General features: G+C 43.5%; 2 protein-coding genes across 11 annotated transcripts in view; both read left to right on the plus strand.

Annotated features, from left to right (window-relative positions):
- Positions 1-2374, plus strand: part of cspg5a (chondroitin sulfate proteoglycan 5a) — a 61416-nt gene extending 59042 nt beyond the window's left edge. For 6 of the 8 annotated variants that reach the window (XM_040116892.1, XM_040116894.1, XM_040116896.1 and 3 more), the window contains one exon: positions 1843-2374. In XM_040116892.1, coding sequence (XP_039972826.1) covers positions 1843-2010 — 168 coding nt within the window. In that variant the 3' untranslated portion in view covers positions 2011-2374. The remainder of the gene's footprint in view (positions 1-1842) is intronic. The other 2 variants (XM_040116898.1, XM_040116899.1) reach the window with 2 other exon arrangements.
- Positions 2375-15685: 13311 nt separating this feature from the next.
- On the plus strand, positions 15686-19691 carry elp6 (elongator acetyltransferase complex subunit 6). 3 transcript variants are annotated; one of them, XM_040118099.1, is made up of 8 exons: positions 15686-15967; positions 16184-16262; positions 16368-16438; positions 17007-17131; positions 17492-17699; positions 18247-18408; positions 19272-19299; positions 19502-19691. In XM_040118099.1, exons 1-8 carry the CDS (start codon positions 15914-15916, stop codon positions 19636-19638), a joined length of 864 nt encoding a protein of 287 aa, XP_039974033.1. In that variant the 5' UTR covers positions 15686-15913; the 3' UTR covers positions 19639-19691. The 3 variants fall into 3 exon arrangements, with proteins under 3 accessions (XP_039974033.1, XP_039974035.1, XP_039974034.1); XM_040118101.1 differs by having other exon boundaries at positions 19272-19419; positions 19502-19611; XM_040118100.1 differs by having other exon boundaries at positions 19272-19618.
- The last annotated feature ends 440 nt before the right edge of the window (positions 19692-20131 follow it).

A 20131-nucleotide genomic window follows, 5' to 3' on the forward strand; every position in this document is an offset into this window, starting at 1 on the left:
TACTCTAAAGTCCTCGCGACTCTGTGCCTCCCACTCTCTGCCCGCCTCCCCTCCACCCATGCACAACAACAATGAAATCCAACAAACAAAAAAACATTTTCCAGTTTCACGCTGACGGGAGGACAGAGGGCCCCTATCCCGTAACCATGGAAGTGACATATCCACACGTCCTGCCTGAAGTTACTATCTAGGCCAACAGCCAGCGGGTAAATGCTCTCACTGCTCTTCCTTTTCTAAAAGTGCCATTGAATTCAAACGTAAACATTCAATTAGGGTGTGTTTGTAAATGGCACAGGCCTCAGGGTCTGGAATTTGACGTGTCTGTGTGTGTGTGTGTGTGTCTGTGTGCGTGTTTGTTTATGTGCGCACACGTGTTGATGTGCCGACCTGTGTGTCCGAATGAGTGCGTCTATCTCACCATGCCCGGCTTGGGTGTCTGTCCGTTTGGGCGTACCGTGGACAGAGAGGCACAGACGGACGCCCCAGGATGCCTCAGCGCAGCAGGGTCGATGATGCCATGCAGTATTAATGGGGATAAGAGGCTGGAAAAACTGAGCTAAAATGGAATCTGCAATCAATTTTTTCCCCCTGACCTTAATTAAAATCAGATGACTTTAACTCAAACCTCAAAATCACGTTGTTTTTTCCCCCCCGAGCGGCTGTTTGGGTATGTATGACGGTGGTACCCACAGATAATTGGCCAGGGTGGGCAGTTTGTTTGTGGCTGGTTTTCTATTTGTTTTGTTTTGGGGGCAATAAATGGAGAAAAAAAAAAAAAAAAAAAAAAGGAGGTGAAGCAGGAGGATATATGGCATTCTGCATGAGCGATCACATGGGGTGTGTTCTAGGGACTTGCATGTGGATGTGCATGTGCTTCCTGGGTTGCGGAGGGGGTCGCTCATGCAGGTCACCTCACTGTCTCCTCAACCAAACACAACGTGCCAGCCAAGCATGATGATTAGCGAACAGCGGAGCCTCCAAAGCACTGAAATGGCTGATACTGAAACCGGTTTTGCTTTTTTGTAACAATACAACGGCTACGATTTTACTTTATTGAATATTTTTATGGTGTTTTGCTGCATTCTAGCGGTCTCTAAAGGATCATACCAGTGTTCATTTATGTATTTATTTTACGTTTTAGCCCTTATACTTCAAATATGTTTCACATCACCAAACCATACTGCTTTGTTTCAGAAGGTTGAATGTACAGTATGTTTCTACTCTTCCAGGTGTTTATGCGTTTCCATTCATTTCTCTTGAAACTTACGCAAAAATAATGCACTTGACTCCAATCAATTCACACATTGTCCTCACTGTAATGTAATTACACAATTCAGGCAAGTTTCAAGAGTCTGTTTATTGATTTTTAACACGGAATAGAAATAAATGGAAAGCAAGAGCTACCTGGAAAAATAGATACCAAAATCTATAACTGTAAAGCAAGCATTCAAAAAAGGACAGCAAAACTGTTAAGTAAAGATTTGTAGTTAAGGAGCTCAAACTTGCAAACACACTGGTGTAGTTCTTTGAAGCATGAAGGTGCAACATGGAAATCTGTTGCAGTGCATGAAATTAGAGACAAATCCAAAGGGATTTCTCAGAAGCACATTGAGCCAAAGTTCATCTGTGATTTCTTCGACCCTATCTCCAGCTGAATGTAGTCTTTGAGGAAATCCAGTTCTTCTGGTTTGGTCAGAATTTACCGCAAAGGCTAAAAAATAATTCAAAAGTTTTCCACCGGTCGGCAGTGTCAACACTGCCGCCGAACAAGCGACATGACACCCGTCATTGTGGTTCTAACTGTACTTTCTACCCCCAACCCCCTCACCCCTCTCTGGGTAGGATGATCCTAATTCCCAGAACAAGCTGGAGGACCCGGTGAAGGCCCCGCCCAAGGAGGACGACTCCCTCAACATCCACAACTCTCTGACCCCCAAACACGAGAACCACAAGGTCCTGGGCGAGGAGAACTCCTCGGAGGTAAACTCACTGCAGAACAACATGATGTGAAAACAAAAACAAAACAGCCCCGGCAACCTGACAACACGACCCCGAAAACGACGTGGTGCGCCGGCAACGGGAGCCCCCAAACCCCCTCCCTGCTCTCCGTCCGTCCGCTGCCGAGTGCGCCTAACCGGTCAACCCACCAACCGACAAACCAGCCAGCCTACCAACGTACCAGCCGACCAACCTAGTCTGCAACTGTCTCTGACACGGCAACACTGCCACCAAGCGGCCCGGGCCGCTGCAAAAAAAACTTACACCACCACCACCGCCGCCGCCGCCGCCGCCGCCACTGCCCAAGCTGAGAGTAACCCCGCCCCTGCCGGCCTCACCCTGCCACCGCCTTGCAACACCCCTTACATCCACTCACTCGCCTGTTTCGCCCCCCCCCCCCCTTGTTGATGTCACTCTACTCTCCCTTATCTCTCTTACCTGCACACACACAGACACACACATACACACACACACACACACACACACATGGTAAGCATACACATACAGTGCAAAGATGAAAACATAAAACACGCTTATATGTATACACACATACACACCTTCCCCTGCCTGCATTGGTGTATTTTGTAAAAAGAAAGAAATCATACAGAAGTTTAAAACGTACGTAAAACGTCATTGTAAAAAAAAAAAAAAAAAAGTTAAGATAAAGCTACTGAGAGGTTTTGATGTTTGTCTGACTAATTCAGTGAGTATGTATAAATATTGGAAAAAAAAATTTGCTTGGATTGATTTAAAAAGAAGCAACACAATGTGTCTTGGTTTTCATTGATGTGATTTCTAATCCTTTGATGTACTTGGTTTTTTTTTTTGTTTTTGTTCTTTTTTTATTTTGTACTTTTTTGGGACTTCGAACAGAGAATAAACAAACAAGATTCAGACAGTTGTTGAAATAAACCTTTTTAACATGACCTCTGTGGATCCTGTGTTTTCCTCAGCAGTGTACCCCCACCCCACCCCACCCGTTTTCCCCCTGAACTCCGATGCTCTCTGCATGGCTTCGAACGCAGCTTCTGAGATCCTTGTCATACATGTGCCTCCCTGCTTACACACAAACGAACACATCCACACACAGTCAGGTTCAGGCACATTGCGGACGTTCTTTCCACCATCCGTAAATAGCTGTTTTCTATGGATTATATTACTATTAAAAGCTAAATTTATTGACGTAGTTCACGTTACGAGGATACGTACCCATATGCTGAGCTTTACAGGTCATTCTTGACCTTTAAAATAACACAGGTCCGTCTTATTTGGCTTTTCCAGAGCTTTCTGCCACATCTCATGGCCTTCATCGGCAGAAGGAGTTGGCCGAGTTGTCGCGGAGATGGTTTAGCTCTTACCACACGAACAGAATTCCATACTTTGGTCACAGGACAAGAACTAGACCATCTCCGTGACAGCTGAGACAATTCGATCCGCTGATGAAGGCCAAGAAATGTGGCTGAAAGCCCTGGACTAACCAAATAGGTGGAGCTTGTGATACAAATGTTTTGTCAAAACGATGAATACGGGTTTAAAAATGTTAAAAAACGACATTAGTCCAGCTTGACCAATCGCCTGAAATGCCAAAACTTTGCACGATTTTGTTGCACTTGAAGCGTTTCACACAGCAGACTAGGTGCCCAGCCAGTGTTTTAGCAGGGAAAAACTGTGAGCACTTCTCAGAGAGTAGGAGGGACGGGGCGGTTAGAAGGGGCCCCCTAGGAAGTTGCTCAGCCAATGCTGGTGGGATAAAACTCCCAAACCCCTTGGGTTTATGAAAACAAAACGTCCATGACAGACAAATTACGATAAAAGTTTTTATGCCAAAAAGCCGCACGTAGGTCAAATTCATGCAAACTCTCAATACAGAAAGTGTTCTCATATTGCACGGGTGGACTTGGGCATCAGAGCAACCAGACCGATCGATCCAGGCATGAAATATAGTCAGAGAGTCAATGATGTGACTTTGAGTTCTATTATCTCCAGAACTGACAATTGGTCTGCTGTTAAAAAAAAAAAAAAAACCATCGTCTTCACAGCTCATAAATCAAGATGGCAAACACCAGGATCCAGTCTGCTGCTTCTGCATGTTTCCTGCTTCCAGAGACACGTTCCTAAGTCCAGCTGGACACACACACATACACACACACACACACACACACACACACACACACACACACACACACATACAGACATGCTCACAAATGCCATTAAATAACACTTAGGGAGGCACACACACTAAATTCACTGAGTGAGATGAAAAACACATCTTCTGCAGGGTTGTACCAATTCTGTAGGATTGAACCAACCGTGTTGCTGCAGCTAAGATGACCTATTGAATATCTGTATATAGGCTATATAAAGCCAGGGTTGAGAAAAAAGCACGCGCCCTCACAAGACCGGTCCGCCGGGAAAATTCCCAAAATTCCCAATGGTCAGTCCGCGCCCGGCTCAAGCCATTCGTGGAGTGGTCGAGGTTTAGTCTTAAATCAGCCAAGCCAAGTCCAACATGGGTCCGAAGTCGTTCAAAACAAGTCTAAGTCAAGACTCAAATCATTTGAGACAGGTCTCAGGTGGAGTATTTGAGTGCAAGTCAACGTCCAGTCACAAGTCCTCATAAGCAGATAGCAATTCAAGATCCAGGTCTTTCAGGTCTTTGAAGGCTCACTATTAAAACGGAGCAGCATTTGAGAACTATTCAGCAGACATGCTTTTTAAAGTAATACCCCTAATAATTATATATGGAAGACCTGCCTGTCGCTGGTTTATTCATTCGTTTATTATTCCAAGATTTTACCACCTCAGGGCTTCAAAAGCCAAGTCTTCAGGGAGTCAGATCTCTAGTAGGCCAAGTCTTAAAGCAGTCAAGTCTGTGTCAAGGCTTCGTTCCTAGTTTTTGTGACTTACCACAGGTCCAGTCCAAGTCTCAAGTCTACAGCCAAGTCTTCTGTATTCTGTATAAAGGACAAAAAACAAAATTTTTTCAAAAAAAAAATCTCCCCTAAACTACAAGTAAAAAAAAATTGGTTGGAGGATACACACACACACACACACACACACACACACACACACACGCACGCACGCACACACACACACACACACACACACACACACACACACACACACACACACACACACACACTTTCACCCATGTGATAAACAGCCCTGAATGGGTCTCAGAAGGCCTTTTGTCGGGTTTCCCCATTGGGTCCTGAGAAGGCAACGGGTTAAACAGCGGTATTGTGGGGGATCCTTCCCAGGGTGGAGGGATGCTGATGGGTGGTAGGTGGGGGAAGGTCTGGGTGCCCTTCTCTTTCTTCAAATAAATAAATGGGGGGGGGGCATTTCAGCCCCCAGAAGACAGAAGAAAAGACTTTTTTAATCCAGAATAGGAAACAGCACTTGGCCAGTTTCAAAAACCGCGGCAGCAGTGATTATCGCCCTCTTTTATTCTTGTCAGCCACACACACACACACACACACATATATATACACACACTTGTGGAAGTTGGCACATGCAGTAGCACATGACCGCAAACGCTCAAACACACACACACACACACACACACACACACACACCGAAGGACGGTCCGCTGAACTGCAACCGGCGAAGTACCAGAAGTACCAGCGGATGCCATGGCAACAAGTGGGCATTACGTTACAAACAGAGAGCAGCGAAGCAGGGGCTGGGGGAGGTGCCGTCACCCCTCTGAGGGTAACACTGTGACAGACTGAACCTTTGTGCGCTTCTTTATGAGAGCGAAGCTAGAGAAGAAGCAAGAGAAAAAGCTGTTTAACACGACAGTTAAATCTCAGAGTTGCTCAGCGATCGACCCGATAGTGTGGCTCCGTAGTGGGAAGCCACATCATTGTCATCATTATGACATATTCTTTTTATTTCATCCTCATCTTTGGTGCTAAGCGCTCGTTGCTGCGGTGTTACTTCTTTTCAGGGATCGGCTGTCAATCAAACGTCGTGGGAGGGACAGTATCGTGGCTTTTTAAGTCATGTTCTGACTTATTTTGGGGTCAAACGAAGGCAGACGTACTCGTGGACTCACAGGGGTCGGGGGGGTGGAGGGGTGCCGACGCCTTGGCGCTCGTTAGGGTGACGAGCGAGTCGCTGGCCCACCCTGCCGTCACGTGTGGCAGATGATGGCATACCTGGGACTCCCCACTAGTCCGGTAGAGCTGAAGAGGCCTCTCGGATGAGAGGAGAAACGTCTTCAAGAACTTCAAGCGAGTCCAGTTGCCTTCGCGTAGCACTTCCTGAGGGGCTAACTATTTCAAACACTGACCTCACACTGTGCTGTAAGCTATTTAAACTTAGCTCACCATGGAAAACGGACAAATTGGTCGATGAAAACACCTCCGTTGCTTTGTTAAAACACTAAATGAATGATCAAATAGTTGACTTGAACGAGCTGTCCTCTGCTGGAAGCGCTGCTTTACGTGGCCGTGTTCCTTCGGCCTATCCATGCAACCCCGCTCCTCGCCAAATATACATTTTTTACTGTTGTTTTTCTAACTTTTAAGAGAGAAAGACTTTGAGAAGATACATAGTAGATAAATCATTTAAAGTTCAGATGACACTGATAGTTGTTGCTAGTCTTTGTTTAGTCATGATGCAAATCGCTGCTGATGCTGAACTTCTCACTTGTTCTTCTGTTTATTCCAAACAAAATGTTGCTGCAGCCAGAAATGTCACAATATATATTCCACTTCCATTTTTTTTTTTTTTTTTTTTCTGGGAAAGATATGATATATCAACATATTACATATTAAATGCACAAAAAAATACATTATGAAATAAGTGATCATACGAATAGATTGTGTCCAATATATCCAATATAACCACTAATGTGAAAAATTTCAAAAAATTATTATTATTAAAAGCTAATTATTAAATTATTTTGGTTTTTTTTATTTTCAATTTTTCACAGTCTTTTTTTTTAAAAAAACATTTTATAATAATATTTACACTGTTATTTTATTAATATTTATTATGAACTTAAAGTGATGAAATTGAGTCCTAATAATTCTTTAAAAATGAATGAGTCTTGTTTCATTCATACATTTTATATAATGTATTAATGTAATGATCTATTTCATAATGACATATCTATTTATTTAAGATTGATTTATTTTATTTTAAGATGAAGACTTTCAGATCCATAACCAGGCACTTAAAGATCCTCACACCACAACGAAAAACAACAGCAAAAAAAAACAAAAAAACAATTAAAAACAAAAAAAAAATGCATAGTCGATAAATCATTTAAAGTTCAGATGACACTGGTATTTTATCTACAGCTGTTGAAATTTTTTTTCACTGTATATGGAAATGGTATACTGTATAGGTTGGCCAATACTTTCTGCTCTATGAGTTAACGAGGTCAAGGATCAGAGATGCCTGATCCGAGTAAAGACAATACTGGTTGATCTGTATTCATCGCAGCAGTAAAAGGACACATCAACCCAGTTAACTTGTTAGAGTGTGTGTGTGTGTGTGAGTGTGTGTGTCTGTTTTCAATGGCCACTGACCTTGACTATTATTATTTCACATGGCCACTGCATCTCCCCGACTATTTCACTGCATCTGCATCCCGGAGCGCGGTTGCCATGGAAACCCATTCTGATGCTACAGTCTGAGCAAAAGAGATCCAAACTCAGTGACCTCCGGGTTCATCTGCATACACACACACACACACACACACACACACACACACACACACACACACACACACACACACACAGGCGGATGGATAGACAAGGCAGATTAAGTGACTCTTATGAAGCTTTGCTGTCATCTGCACTGGTGCTTGAAAGTTTGTGAACCCTTCAGAATTTTCTGTATGTCTGGATAATTATGACCTAAAGCATCATCAGATTTTCACACAAGTCCTCAAAGTAGATAAAGAGAAGCCAATCAAAGTAATGGGTATGAGTAAAGAAATGAGATAAGAGAAATATTACATTTGCTCATTTGTTTATTGAGGAAAATGATCCAATATTAGGTTCAACATTACACTGTGTTACACCCTGTGATCTCATCAGATGACCCTGATCCTCCCATACAGCTCTCCAGCTGCCACTTGCAGTTGTTTCATAGCACATGCATACACACACACAAACACACACACATACACACACAGCGCTCACGTCGGGTCAGATTTGGGTTTTCTTGTCTTTGTAGCAGCAGAAAATCGAAATGTTACGATAATCAGTATTTCTGCGTTAACGGTGGATCACAGCTATGTGGACGTGACAGGGGTTGCTTGTAGTGCTGGACCAGCGGGCAGCTATCGCAAGACTCTCCTCACGTCCTGAGTTTTACACAGTATGGCGTATCTCAGCTAATTGTTTTGGTTCCCTCTCATCGGTCTCAACAGCGTTGTTTTCGGCCACGTCAGGCAGCTCTTTTGATGCAGAAGAATCATTCAATCCCACTGCACTAGTGCTAAAACCTACTGCCCAGGCCAGCACCGAATGGCAAACGTGCAAAGTTAGCAACTAGCTGGTCGACACGGAGGAGCATTTAGCAGCTTACGAGCCAGACATTTTCCTACTAGCTGGAGAGTAGGTGGGGACCGCAACAGCAGCGGCCAGCTAAAAGAGAGTGAACATTGGATTTACATTTGACGGGGGGCCAGAAACGTGACTGCACACGAATGCTAAAGTTGCTCCCTAATGATGTATCAGCGTTGTTTTCGCAACTTGTTCCTGCTGCTCCCAAAGGGCCAGAAAAAAATCTGTTATTGCAGGTTTGAGCAAAAACACAGAAGCATTAGCAGCAAAACGTACTTAAATATCAAAAGTTGGTACATATTTTGCATAATAGGCCTCACATTATTGCTTTATTAATCCTAATGCATTTGACTGATTAAAAATTCAAAGAATTAACACATTATGCACAGAAATTTAGTGGTTCCCAACCTTTTTGACGTGTGAAGTAGTGTCTACTTTATTTGTGGCCCTTTGTCACAGGTTGAATATGTCTAGAAAACGTTTGTTTCATTTGATTATTATGAACAAGTGTTAGAGACCCGAGGAGGTAAAACTATGGAGTATTTCACGACAAGCCAGAAACATGATGTGTTTTCTTCTTTTCTATCCCGTTTAACATCTCGTGACCTCAGGATAAAACTGAGAGGTTGGGGTTTCCGCTGGTTTAATCTGTAACGTCACCAGCATCATGTTTTAATCGATTAAGGTTTGAACGTAAAATAATAATCTGCAGAGTATCTTCTAACTGTGAATGTCGGACAAATGTAGTGGAGGAAAAAGTACAATATTTCCCTTCAGAATCTAGAGTAGTAGGTGTAGAAAGTGGCACAAAATACTCAGGTAGAGTACAAGCAGTAAAATACAAAACCCTCCAAATTATACTACACAAAATGAAAGTGCTCTATGGGGTATAAAGTGTTTGTGGAGGCTAGTGGGGGTATAAGAAGGGGTGCAAGGAAAGAACTGGAAAACGGAGAACATGTGAGGGCGAGTCAAGATTTTCTTTATCTCTTTTTCTCTCTGCTGTTCCAAGACAAACCTGCTGGGACTTGGGATTCATCAGCAGCCTGTGATTGGCCGACGATGCGGTGGAATGATGGTGTTGGGATCCTCAAGGAGCTGCTGTGATTGGCCGATGCAGGCGCACACACACAGTGGTTCATGATGGAGGCATGCGCACGCAAGTGCAACGCATTTGTGTGTGCAAAAACACACACGTGGAAATGCTTGGATGAACACAAAAATCTACACACATGGATTGACAAGCATGCACAAAAGAACACACACACACACACACACAGATACGCATACACAAAAAAAAAAAACCCAGAACGCTCAATGACACATACGTGTGCACACGGAGAACACAGCACTAGTGCTCTTAATTTAGATTTACACGCATGCACGCACACAAGCCCACAGTGTGTCTTACAAAGCCGCCTGAAAAGAAGGGATTGAAACCAAAAGGAAAGAAGAGAGAAGCGAGGTGGGGGGGGGGGACTAAATGAATCGTTCTGGCACCATCTAGTTTTCTAATGAGGCTCTGAGGAATGCAGCTGATCAGAACGGGACCCTTTGGCTTCTTTTCTGATGGAAATCTGGCGATACATTACCAGCCAAAAGCAGAGTAGCAACCCCCCCCCCACCACCACCTAACTCCCATGTCCTGCCCTACATGTGAATGAGTGACTGGCCTGGCAGCAGGGCAGTGCGATGGCAGCGACTTCAGACGGCTGGGAGTGACGCGACCCAACTGTTGGCTTCGGCAGAGACCGGAGTCTGATCATGATGATGAGGCCCCATGAGTGAAATAGAGTCTTGGCGTGTTGCTTCGTTGTTGTCGTTGCGGTCAGTGACGTAGTGTTTCCTTGGGCTCCGTTTGTGGGTGGGTGAAGCTGCTTCATCCAGCCGTGCCAGACGTGATCACCTGCCGGTCAAAAAGTGTCGCTGGGAATGTTGTCTTCTCCTTCGAGTTTTTCCTGTTGATGCACGTTTACGTCTCTCCGGTTGGCTCTTTTTTAGCCGTGCTAGCGGGCCGGCCTTCGGTCCAGATAACAACCATCGCATCAATTTCCTTTCAATTTTGTTCGGGAATCCTTGGACCCCAGAGGATGTATCCTCATGACTTGGTTGGCTGAGGCTACTGACGTTGGTGATCCACTGACTTTTTTATTTGTTTTCCAAGTTTACCCTCATCCAGTGAAATATCTCGACATCTACTCAATGAATCGGCATAAAACTTGTTACAGACGTTCATGGTTCCCAGGCCAAGTGATCTAGTGACTTTGGTGATCCCCTCGACATTTGCTTTAGCGCCATCAACGGGTCATTAATGGAATTCGTCAAATACTTTGGTTCATGACCAAATACCTGGAAAACTAATGACATTCCCATCGGCCTCCTCTGTGCATTGTACACTACATTTTTTTATAGACTAAACGAAGATTGTGAACATCGTAGACATTATACCAGCGTTACACCATTGTCGCTGGCTTTTAGCTCTAAGCGTGCTGTGTTGCTATCGTGGCTGTAGAGACACTTAATCTTTTCAAAGTTTGTTCGTAGCCAAAGTTGGGTCTTTCCCACCACGGACAGTTAACTGATAATGTAGCACGGAGCAGTTGTGATGGTTACATGCAGTTTAATATACTTTACGCACTGCTTTAGACTGTTGGTTTAACTGCTGTCGTGATCTTTCCCGAAGTTGCCCTCTTACACCTGCAGCAAAGTGGCCAACTGTCCCAGGACCCCAGCCCCCCGGGGCCTGGCCCCCTGAAAGCGCTAACATCCCAGTGTGTCGGCTAAATACGGTCTATGGTCCTGCATAGTGAAAATGGAGCATACTCTTAAATAAATTTGCGTTTAATCAAATTATAAAAACCTAATTGACCACACGGCAAGCCTGATGACAGACAGCTCTGGTTGTACACCCTTGGTTTCAAGGCAAATTATAGCGGAGTAGTAGTGCAGCCTGCTGAACAGGGCACAAGCACAATGTACAGAGCAGCTCAGTCGGGGCTGCACAACAGCATTTTTGACACAGGAACAAGAACAAGTACTTTCTGTAGCTACAGTAGGTGTTTTTGAATCCGTTGGGCAATAGGCATTGATTTGTACGTCTTTCGTGTGTGTTTATTTATGTCTCTTTGGGTTGACTCGTGCATGCGAATGTGAATAATCACTCTGTTCCTTCACTGTAAGGTGACCATCGACTTGGAGCTCCACCTCGCCAAGAGGACTAAGCGGAAGCCTTCCGGAAGTCCCTTTGCCCACTACGACGTCTATCTCTACCGGGTGCCCAAAACCAAGCCCCGAATCCCCAACGGGCCCCGTGCTAAGACTGTCAACGGCCCCGGCAGAGCCAAGGGCCGAGTCCTGCGGTGGGAGGACGACATGTACCCTCCATCTCCCCCTTGCTCCGTCTGCAGCCCTATCAGTACTCACTCGCTGCCTGCCTCCATGATCTTAGAGCCTCAGGGGTCCGAACCGTGGACTCTGAGCCCCTACACCCCCTGACGAGCTGCTCCCCCCTACATCTCACTGTCCCGGCTGTCATCTTGAAAACGGTTCCGTGGATGTATATGTTGTGTTTTGTCGCTCTTCTTCAGGGAACCTAAAATTCTCAAGAGTTTTTTTTATGGGGTTTTGTTCCCAGAGTTCATCACATGTATCTCAGGTTGAAACAAGAAGCTGGAGCATAATATCGAGGTTTTTATTTATTTATTGTATTTTATGTTGATATTCTGAGCCTACATGAGCCCAATGACATAAACACCAATGTTAAGCTGTTAGTTCCAGTGATTAACGGTAACGTGTGTTAAAAAAAACACAGGAAAATAATGTTTTTGCCGATTTTTTAAAAAAAATCAATTTTTAAGGTATTGATTGAGTTGTTCTAACAATAATAATGGTAAAGCTGATTTATATAACACTTATCTAAACCAGCGATTACAAAGTGATTTACAGATGGTGACAAATAAAACGGTAAAAATAAAGATCAGGTAACAGGAATTTTAAAAAAAAAGGGAAAGGACTAATAAATGATTTAAAATATGATTTCAAACATTGATCAAAAAGCAACATATATTGAGCAATAATATGAAAAAGTCTATCTGTATAAAACTTAAGAAAAAATGTATGTGTATGTCAAGAAAATAAAGTCCCCTTTTCGCTTGTTTGCAGCGTTATTACGCCACACTGTATTGTGACAGTGTTGAACCTCAGTGTCTTACTCAGGAACACGTCAGGGACTGTGGGAATCAGACCTGTGATCTTTTGGTCAAGGGAGAGTCTCCTACCACAAAGGCTGCCGACAGCCTTCACAGATGCAGGAGCGGGCTGGGGGGTGGGTGTTTATTTATATGATATTTGTGCATCTGTGCCATCACTTATACCAGAGCAAGCAGGCGGTTTGCCAAACGGCGAGTCAATGAGCGCTGAGTGGACTGTTCTGTACTACTCATCTCACATGACACAGTGTTTGCGCTCTGATCGCGGCACATTCAGCTCGCTCATGTCTGACTCAGGAGCATACAATGCCGTCAGTGTCGTCGTGTAGGATATAACTTGTGCGATACTTTATTGATCCCTGCCCCTTTTTTTTTTTTCTCTCGCTCTCTCTCTCTGTCAGAGACAGACTTTGCAGGGTTCTAGTTCAGTTCTAGTCCCGGTTTCGACGACTTATCACTCAGCTCTCTGATCTAAGAAGAACTTGCAGTTAATAATCCCGTACGCCTTTTCAGCGCGGCCCTGTTTTGCACGCAGCCGATTGTTGAGTTACAGGCCGATACATAGACACGGGTGGTGAAAACATACGTCGGACCACAACCACTGAAGGGACCTTGCTTTAACTGCTTTGATGCTGACATTGTTAAAATGCAATGGCTTTATAATTCCTATTTGTAAAGATGCACTAATCCGGCCCCAAGTGGTCAGAAAAATAAAGCAATGCAGTTTTTATTTATACGACTGAAATCCACAACTAAGAGTCAACGCAGTCTCTAATAACCTAGCTTTTGGTGTGACAAAGGTAAATTTGCACGGGTTCATATCTCGGTCTGAATTTCTGCAGTGTTATGTGACTCGACTACTGCACCTGCTGTAGCACGGAAACAGTGGAGACGGGGAGGATTTAGTCAGAAGCCACTGTTCCAACACGGGACCTAAGCCGCACTTGCACCAGAGACCTTACGGAGAAGGTGCAGCATCAGGAAGGTGATATGAGACATGTTTAAAGACTCAACAAAAACCAGATTCATTGCATTTACAGTGTTGAGGTCTGGGGGGGAAAAAAAAAAAAAAAAATCCCATCTTTGAGAGCTACACACTGCCATCTGCTGATTCAAACAGTGATCAGATGCTAATCTTCCATCTCCCATTTTACTTGTGTTTCAGTCAGCGTTTCTGCTGGAACCATGAGTGTAAGATGGATGACTTACACGAAGCAGACTGAACACTTGAGAAAAAATTCAAAACAATTCGCACGCAAGACTTGTGCTTCTCTATTTAATGCCGAGACGCCACACATTTTGTTGGCGCTGACCTTAGAATGCGGGTGATGAAGTATGTACATGACAACAGGTGTCTACGTGGCTGCATTTGGGATGGTGAGCGGGACAGATCATTTGTTTGATGTCACCGTTTCCCCTCTCAAATAACCATCGAGAGTTCTGGATAAAAATAATCTGTATTATAGACTTTAAAAAAAACAAAAAAAACCGAAAAAAAATACAACCTGTATTTGTTACCGATGTTTGGGAATTGGAACAGAAAATCAGGAAAAGAAGGGAAAGAAACCGCTGCTTCGTCCTGATAAGTGTGTCTTCATAAATAGCATCTTCTGCTAAGTTATGACTTGATGCTGATTCCACTGTGGGGGGGGGACAAAAACAAAAACCCTATATTCTTGTATTTCTGTACAGAAAGAAGAGTCGTGAAGATCTACAACCAAGATTGATGGTTCCAAACTATTCCCCGGTAAATATTCCTTTGTTGAATATCTAAAAGTTCAACTCAAAACCAAAACTACATGTTGTTTTTGTAATGCCATGTAATTCAAATCAGGTTAAACAAAAATGGAGCTGCAGGAACATGCTGGAGCCATAAATTAGAGTTCTGCAGGTTCTCTTGTGCTAAAAAGACACGGACACATGCCCCCCTTTTTTTTTTTCTTTCTTTTTTTAAATGTAAGTATGATTTTTTACGATTTGTTAGGGCTGTTTCCTCAAAACTAAATCCACTTGCACGTATCATACGTTGAGCAGGAGGCCGTTTCGCACAGAGGGAGCACAAAAGGGGGGCATCAACGCCGCCCCTTCCGCGGAGGTCTTTATTAGACAAGTTCCCCCGACACGAGATGAGATTTCCTGCGCGAACACCTCAGCGTACCGGCTAATTAATTGTGGTGTATTATAGAGCAGGGTGACATGCAGAGCAGCAGGTAGTCTGATGGTGTAGATGACTACAGAAGTAACCTGAAAATATGTAGGAGCACATTTTTGACGTTTTATCATTTTGGTGTCGTAAAAAAACAAAAACGCCCGTTAGATCCTTCCCGGGTCACGTTTTGACGCTAAAAATGTATTGATTCAAACAAGAATCTGATGGATTGGGGGGGCGGCGTAGGGCGTAGAGCGTCTAGTTCGGCATCCCTACGGTACCATTTGACACCGCAGCGATAAAAATCGTGTGTTTACCGTCATTTTTGTTTTCCCCCCGACGCCCTGAAGGTGACTGCCACTTGGCCTGACACTGCTGAAACTAATAAGGCCGCCGCTACCACAGTGCTACCGCTGTCGCCGGGCCCTCGCGTCTGCAAACCCGCTGACGCAGCGCTGCCCAGCAGGAGGCGCTGTCTGCGGCGCAACGAGGATCGGGGCGCGACGAGCAAGTCGCCACGCGCCAGCAAAGATCGTCTATTTCGATGCCGTTACCCGTCGCCATGGATACCGTTTTGGTGGCAGACCTGAGTTGGTTTGGTTTTCTCCCCAAAAAAAAACAAAAAAAAAAACCCAAAACAAAACCGCATGACAACCTATAATTTCGTCCTAAGACTTAGGTGCAAATAAAATTCGCACAAATGTTTGTGGAGCGCGGGATCAAAATGTGGCAGCGAGCCGTTGCTAACGGCTAGCCCGTGATCGGACGCCCCAGAGTAAGACCTCCTGTTTGATTTCCACTCTTCGTTTGTAGCATGCTACCCTGACGTTAGCACAACAGCTAGCAGATAAAAAAAAAGCTGTCAGACTACTGTTAAAGTAGAATATCTCCGCGTATCTTGTGTTAGAGTTATACCCATGAATTCACAATACAAACTTTTAGAGTAAAGCCTCCTGGCGACTCCAATTCTCACGCCGTCGTTTTCACTTGTAAACTGTTTAGCTCTCCCGTTCTCTACAGTCAGGTTAGCCATGTATACAGAGCTCAACAGCATCCTGAGCACCACTCCCGACAGCTTCACACGGGTAATGATTTGACATTTTTAATTCAACCGGCGTGGAGATATGCACCGTGACAGTACACGTTTGCTCCATTAAGACACGACCCACTGCCCCGTGTGCTAACGTTAATACGTGTGAGCTCCCGTTGCGTGTGCTGCAGCAGCTGTGGAGCCTGCAAATTGTAAACGGTGCCATCCTTATTTCCCCTCATCATGTTTGTAACCTTGTCTGAACCTACAGGGGGAATTTATCTTGGTGTCAGATAGACGGAGTGACGCCTCTTTCCTCATTCACCACTTCCTCTCGTTCTACCTACGAGGTGAGTTGCGAACACCCGTCAGCGGGTCGACGAAATAGGGGGAAACGTTTCCCTTCATTCAGGTCCGTGACCGGGCAGCTGGTGTCCTTGTCTTTCCCGTTTCAGCCCGCTGCAAAGTGTGTTTCCTGGGCCTGGTCCAGTCCTTCAGTCACTACAGCGCAGTCAGTCAGAGACTGGTGAGTCTCCACTGGATTTCTTTTCCGTATACACAAAGGATGGTGTTATTTGAAGACCCAACGATGGACAAAGTCAAAGATGAGTCGTTTCATTTAGGTGTCATTCGCCTGAATGTGTTGTGCATAATCCCCTCTACTTCCATCCTTAGTTGTTATTTCTTTTCCAGTAGATTTTGTAAAACTAGGTCATTTTTGGTATTTTTTTGGGTCACAGCAATACCACCGGGGATTTTTCATTGTTGGGTTCTTGCTTCTAATGCTGGCTACTCAGAATTCATGTATATTCCATCAGCGTTTGGTTAAAAATACATATATTTTTTACTGGCCTTTATTTGATTTTGACACTACAGTGGGGTCCAAAAGTGTGAGAGGGGGAAGTGGTCTCCCCCGTAAGGGCCCCACAGTATCACATGAAAAAAATATTGGTTTGAGTCACTGCAATAGGTTCTATTGCATTCAGTCAAACACTAAAGTGCCTACCTCAGTGATACCTTTTGTCTTTACTTGCATTGAATGATGGCTGAAACTGTATATTTTTAAGATCTGTGTGTGCGCTGTGTGTTCTCAGGGTGTAAGTCTGGCACAAGCGAAGGAGAAAGGTCAGCTGATATTTCTTGAGGGACTGAAGGAGTCATTGTCTGTTTTGATTCCTCAAGAAGCCAACAGAGGAAGTCATGCCATGGACTTCCTCAGGTAAAATAAATGAAAAAAAAATCAAAATCACTTTTCTTTTTATTATATGATCTAACTTGTCATATGGTTTCATTTACCCCCTTTGTTTTTGTTTTACATTTACATATCTTTATCATCATGCTATCAGTTTGTTATCACTACACTTTAACATCTGTCATTAATATTGTTGTATTACCAATCCACCAATGATATATTTCAGCACTATTCCTGGGTTTTTGTGCAATTTTGCCTCATCATTTCTAGACTTCCACATGTGTGTAAGAACCCTATAATAAACAACACAACACTTTTTTTTAACCAGTCTGACACCTTGTTGCATGTTTCTTGTTTTCTCCACCTCCCTCATGTCTCCACCTTCAGGGATCCTACAGTCGGCCTACGGCGTTTGTACGAGTTTGTCCGGTCCAGTGTTAGAAGTTCTGGCGGCGAGGAGGAAGGGACAGAGGAGTGGGGACCCCCGGTGTTGCTGGTGGATGACCTCAGTGTGCTGCTGAGTCTGGGGGTGAGCGCTGGAGCCGTGTTGGACTTCAGCCACTACTGCCGAGCCACAGTCTGCTCCCAGCTACAGGTTAGATTCTTGCTGTCGGAGCGTTATTGTTTGGCGTTTTTTGAACCATGTAAAATTAAAACTGCAACTTACATGGCCAAAATCTCTCCACCATCCTGAAATAGCTTTTGTTTAAAGTGTTTTACATGATATATACCTCTTTAAGTCAACATGCCACTGATAATCTCAAATGTTAATGGTTAAGCCTCTTGAAATCCTTTAGATTGCTACCAGCCAGGAGCAAAAGTGCATTGAATTCACATATGTATATAGGGCGAGAGCTCACACATTTTCTTCCTACATTCATCTTTTTATTAAACTCCTGCTTACATACACAACTAAAAGAGATATCCTGTTAGAAAAACGTAGCAAAAATCAGTGAGACGTTTTGACAATTTGTTGTAAAAGAGTAGTAGACAAAAATTGTATTTACTGTATATACAAGAAATAATTTCTACTGGGACCTGGCTTGCAGTGTTGTCCATAAGGAGGTTAGGATCAAATTAACAGTGAACAACTGGCATAAAAATTCTGTCCCTTATCACTATGACTTTGACTGGGACTGCAGGGCAACATGGTGATGCTGGTACGCTGTGTTGGGGAGGAAGAGGAGGACGACGGAGATGATGAAGGCTCAGAGCGACTCCTGAAGGGCCTGAGCCACCAGTGTAGCCTCACTCTTCATGTACAGGGTCTCCCAACTGGCTACTGTAGGGACATACACGGACAGGTGTGTGTTTGTGTGTGTGTGTGTGTGTGTGTGTGTGTGTGTGTGTGTGTGTGTGTGTGTGTGTGTGTTCATACAGTGTTTTTGATTCTAAATGAACATAAATTTTCTAACACCGCATACAGTAGATGTGCCAATAGTCCAAGTACTATAAAGACCCAATCTGGACTTTTTTGGGCATAAAAATTACCATATGCTTGCATATTGTATATAACTGAAAATAAGGGTGCGACTAACGAATATTTTTATTATTGATTAATCTGCCAGTTATTTTGTCAGTTAATCTTTTGGTCTACAGAATGTCCGTCCACAATTTTCCCGCAGCTGAAATTGACATAATCAAAGTGTTTGTTTTATAGATTAACAGTTCAAACCTAAATTTACTCTGTTTACTATCATGGAGGACTACGAAAACGGGCAAATATTCAAATTTGAGAAGCTGGAAACGATTCATTTTCTGCAGTTACTTATCAAAATTGTTGCAGAGTAATTTTCCGTCTATCGAGTAATAGATTATATGGCTAGTCGTTTCGGATGTACTTGCAGAGTTTGAACACTTATTGAAAAAATATGCATTTCAGTGTTTCTCAGTTCATCCTAATCATAAAATGTAGGCCTGTTACACCACTGTAGTATAATAACAGATTTTGCTGAGGTCAACTCCTATTATGACCATTTTGATCAAAGAAGTATTTATATCTAAATTAAGTAACTTTTATGAGTAACTTAAAGTAGTGGTTACAGTACACATGGCACAAGGTGTACAAAAGGTTAAATGTAAATAACATACTGAGACAAACATAATGAAATGCTGAGTATCTTTCAGTGAAAGTGTAAGTAAACCTACAGTATCCCTTTGTTTTCAGGTGGAAGTGTGTTGGAGGAGGAGACAAGGTGATGGGCAGACCACACAGAAGAAACTCTTTCAGTACAAGGTCCATGATAAGGGAGCCTCTTTCTTTGCGCGAGGGACATCCAGTGCTGTTCTCTAGCTGCAACTTTCAACGTCTTCATGTACCTTTTTGTCTCTTTAACACTTGAAAACTGACTGTTATGTTTTGATACTGCAAGATAATGCAAATGTCGTTTTTTTTAGCTGCCAGAGTGGTCGGCGAAATCGACAAATTTACCAGCCATAGCTTCACATTTGACTGGTTGCTGGTTGCTGGTGTCAATGACCCAGTCTGGAACCCAGACTGTGTGGAGGAAGAACACAGCGCTCCTGCCAGCTGATAGCCTTGAACCAGAACTCTGAATCACTGCCCACTTCTCTGATGTTTTTTTTTTTCTTTTCTCTCCAGTTATTCAAATAAAAGAAGTGAAAGCAAAATGGCAGTTCAGTCGGATTATCAGGCTGGCCTAAAGACTACAGGGTCATGCTACTGTGTACCATCAAGGTACAATGTACGCGGGACATTATGTTGTCATGCCGACATGTGAACACAGTACATATAGAAACTTCCACCATTACATTTTGTTGAACCTTGCTACATAAACTTTGCATATTAATAAGGGAGCACTGATTTCCCAGGAGCTGCTGTAAAACCTAAACACTTTTAAGCTAACAAGTTCAAATTGATGCTAGATATGCAGTAGGCAATACAAATGTGTTGGTATAATAGTCTTTGCTGATTAATGAGCTAATTGGCTTAGGGAGTATATGATCTGATTAGATATTGGTGTTACTTGCTGCATACGTTTGCATATTAATGAGGTTAAAAAAAAG

Source organism: Xiphias gladius, chromosome 22 (assembly GCF_016859285.1).
Source record: "Xiphias gladius isolate SHS-SW01 ecotype Sanya breed wild chromosome 22, ASM1685928v1, whole genome shotgun sequence".
Classification (NCBI taxonomy): domain Eukaryota; kingdom Metazoa; phylum Chordata; class Actinopteri; order Istiophoriformes; family Xiphiidae; genus Xiphias; species Xiphias gladius.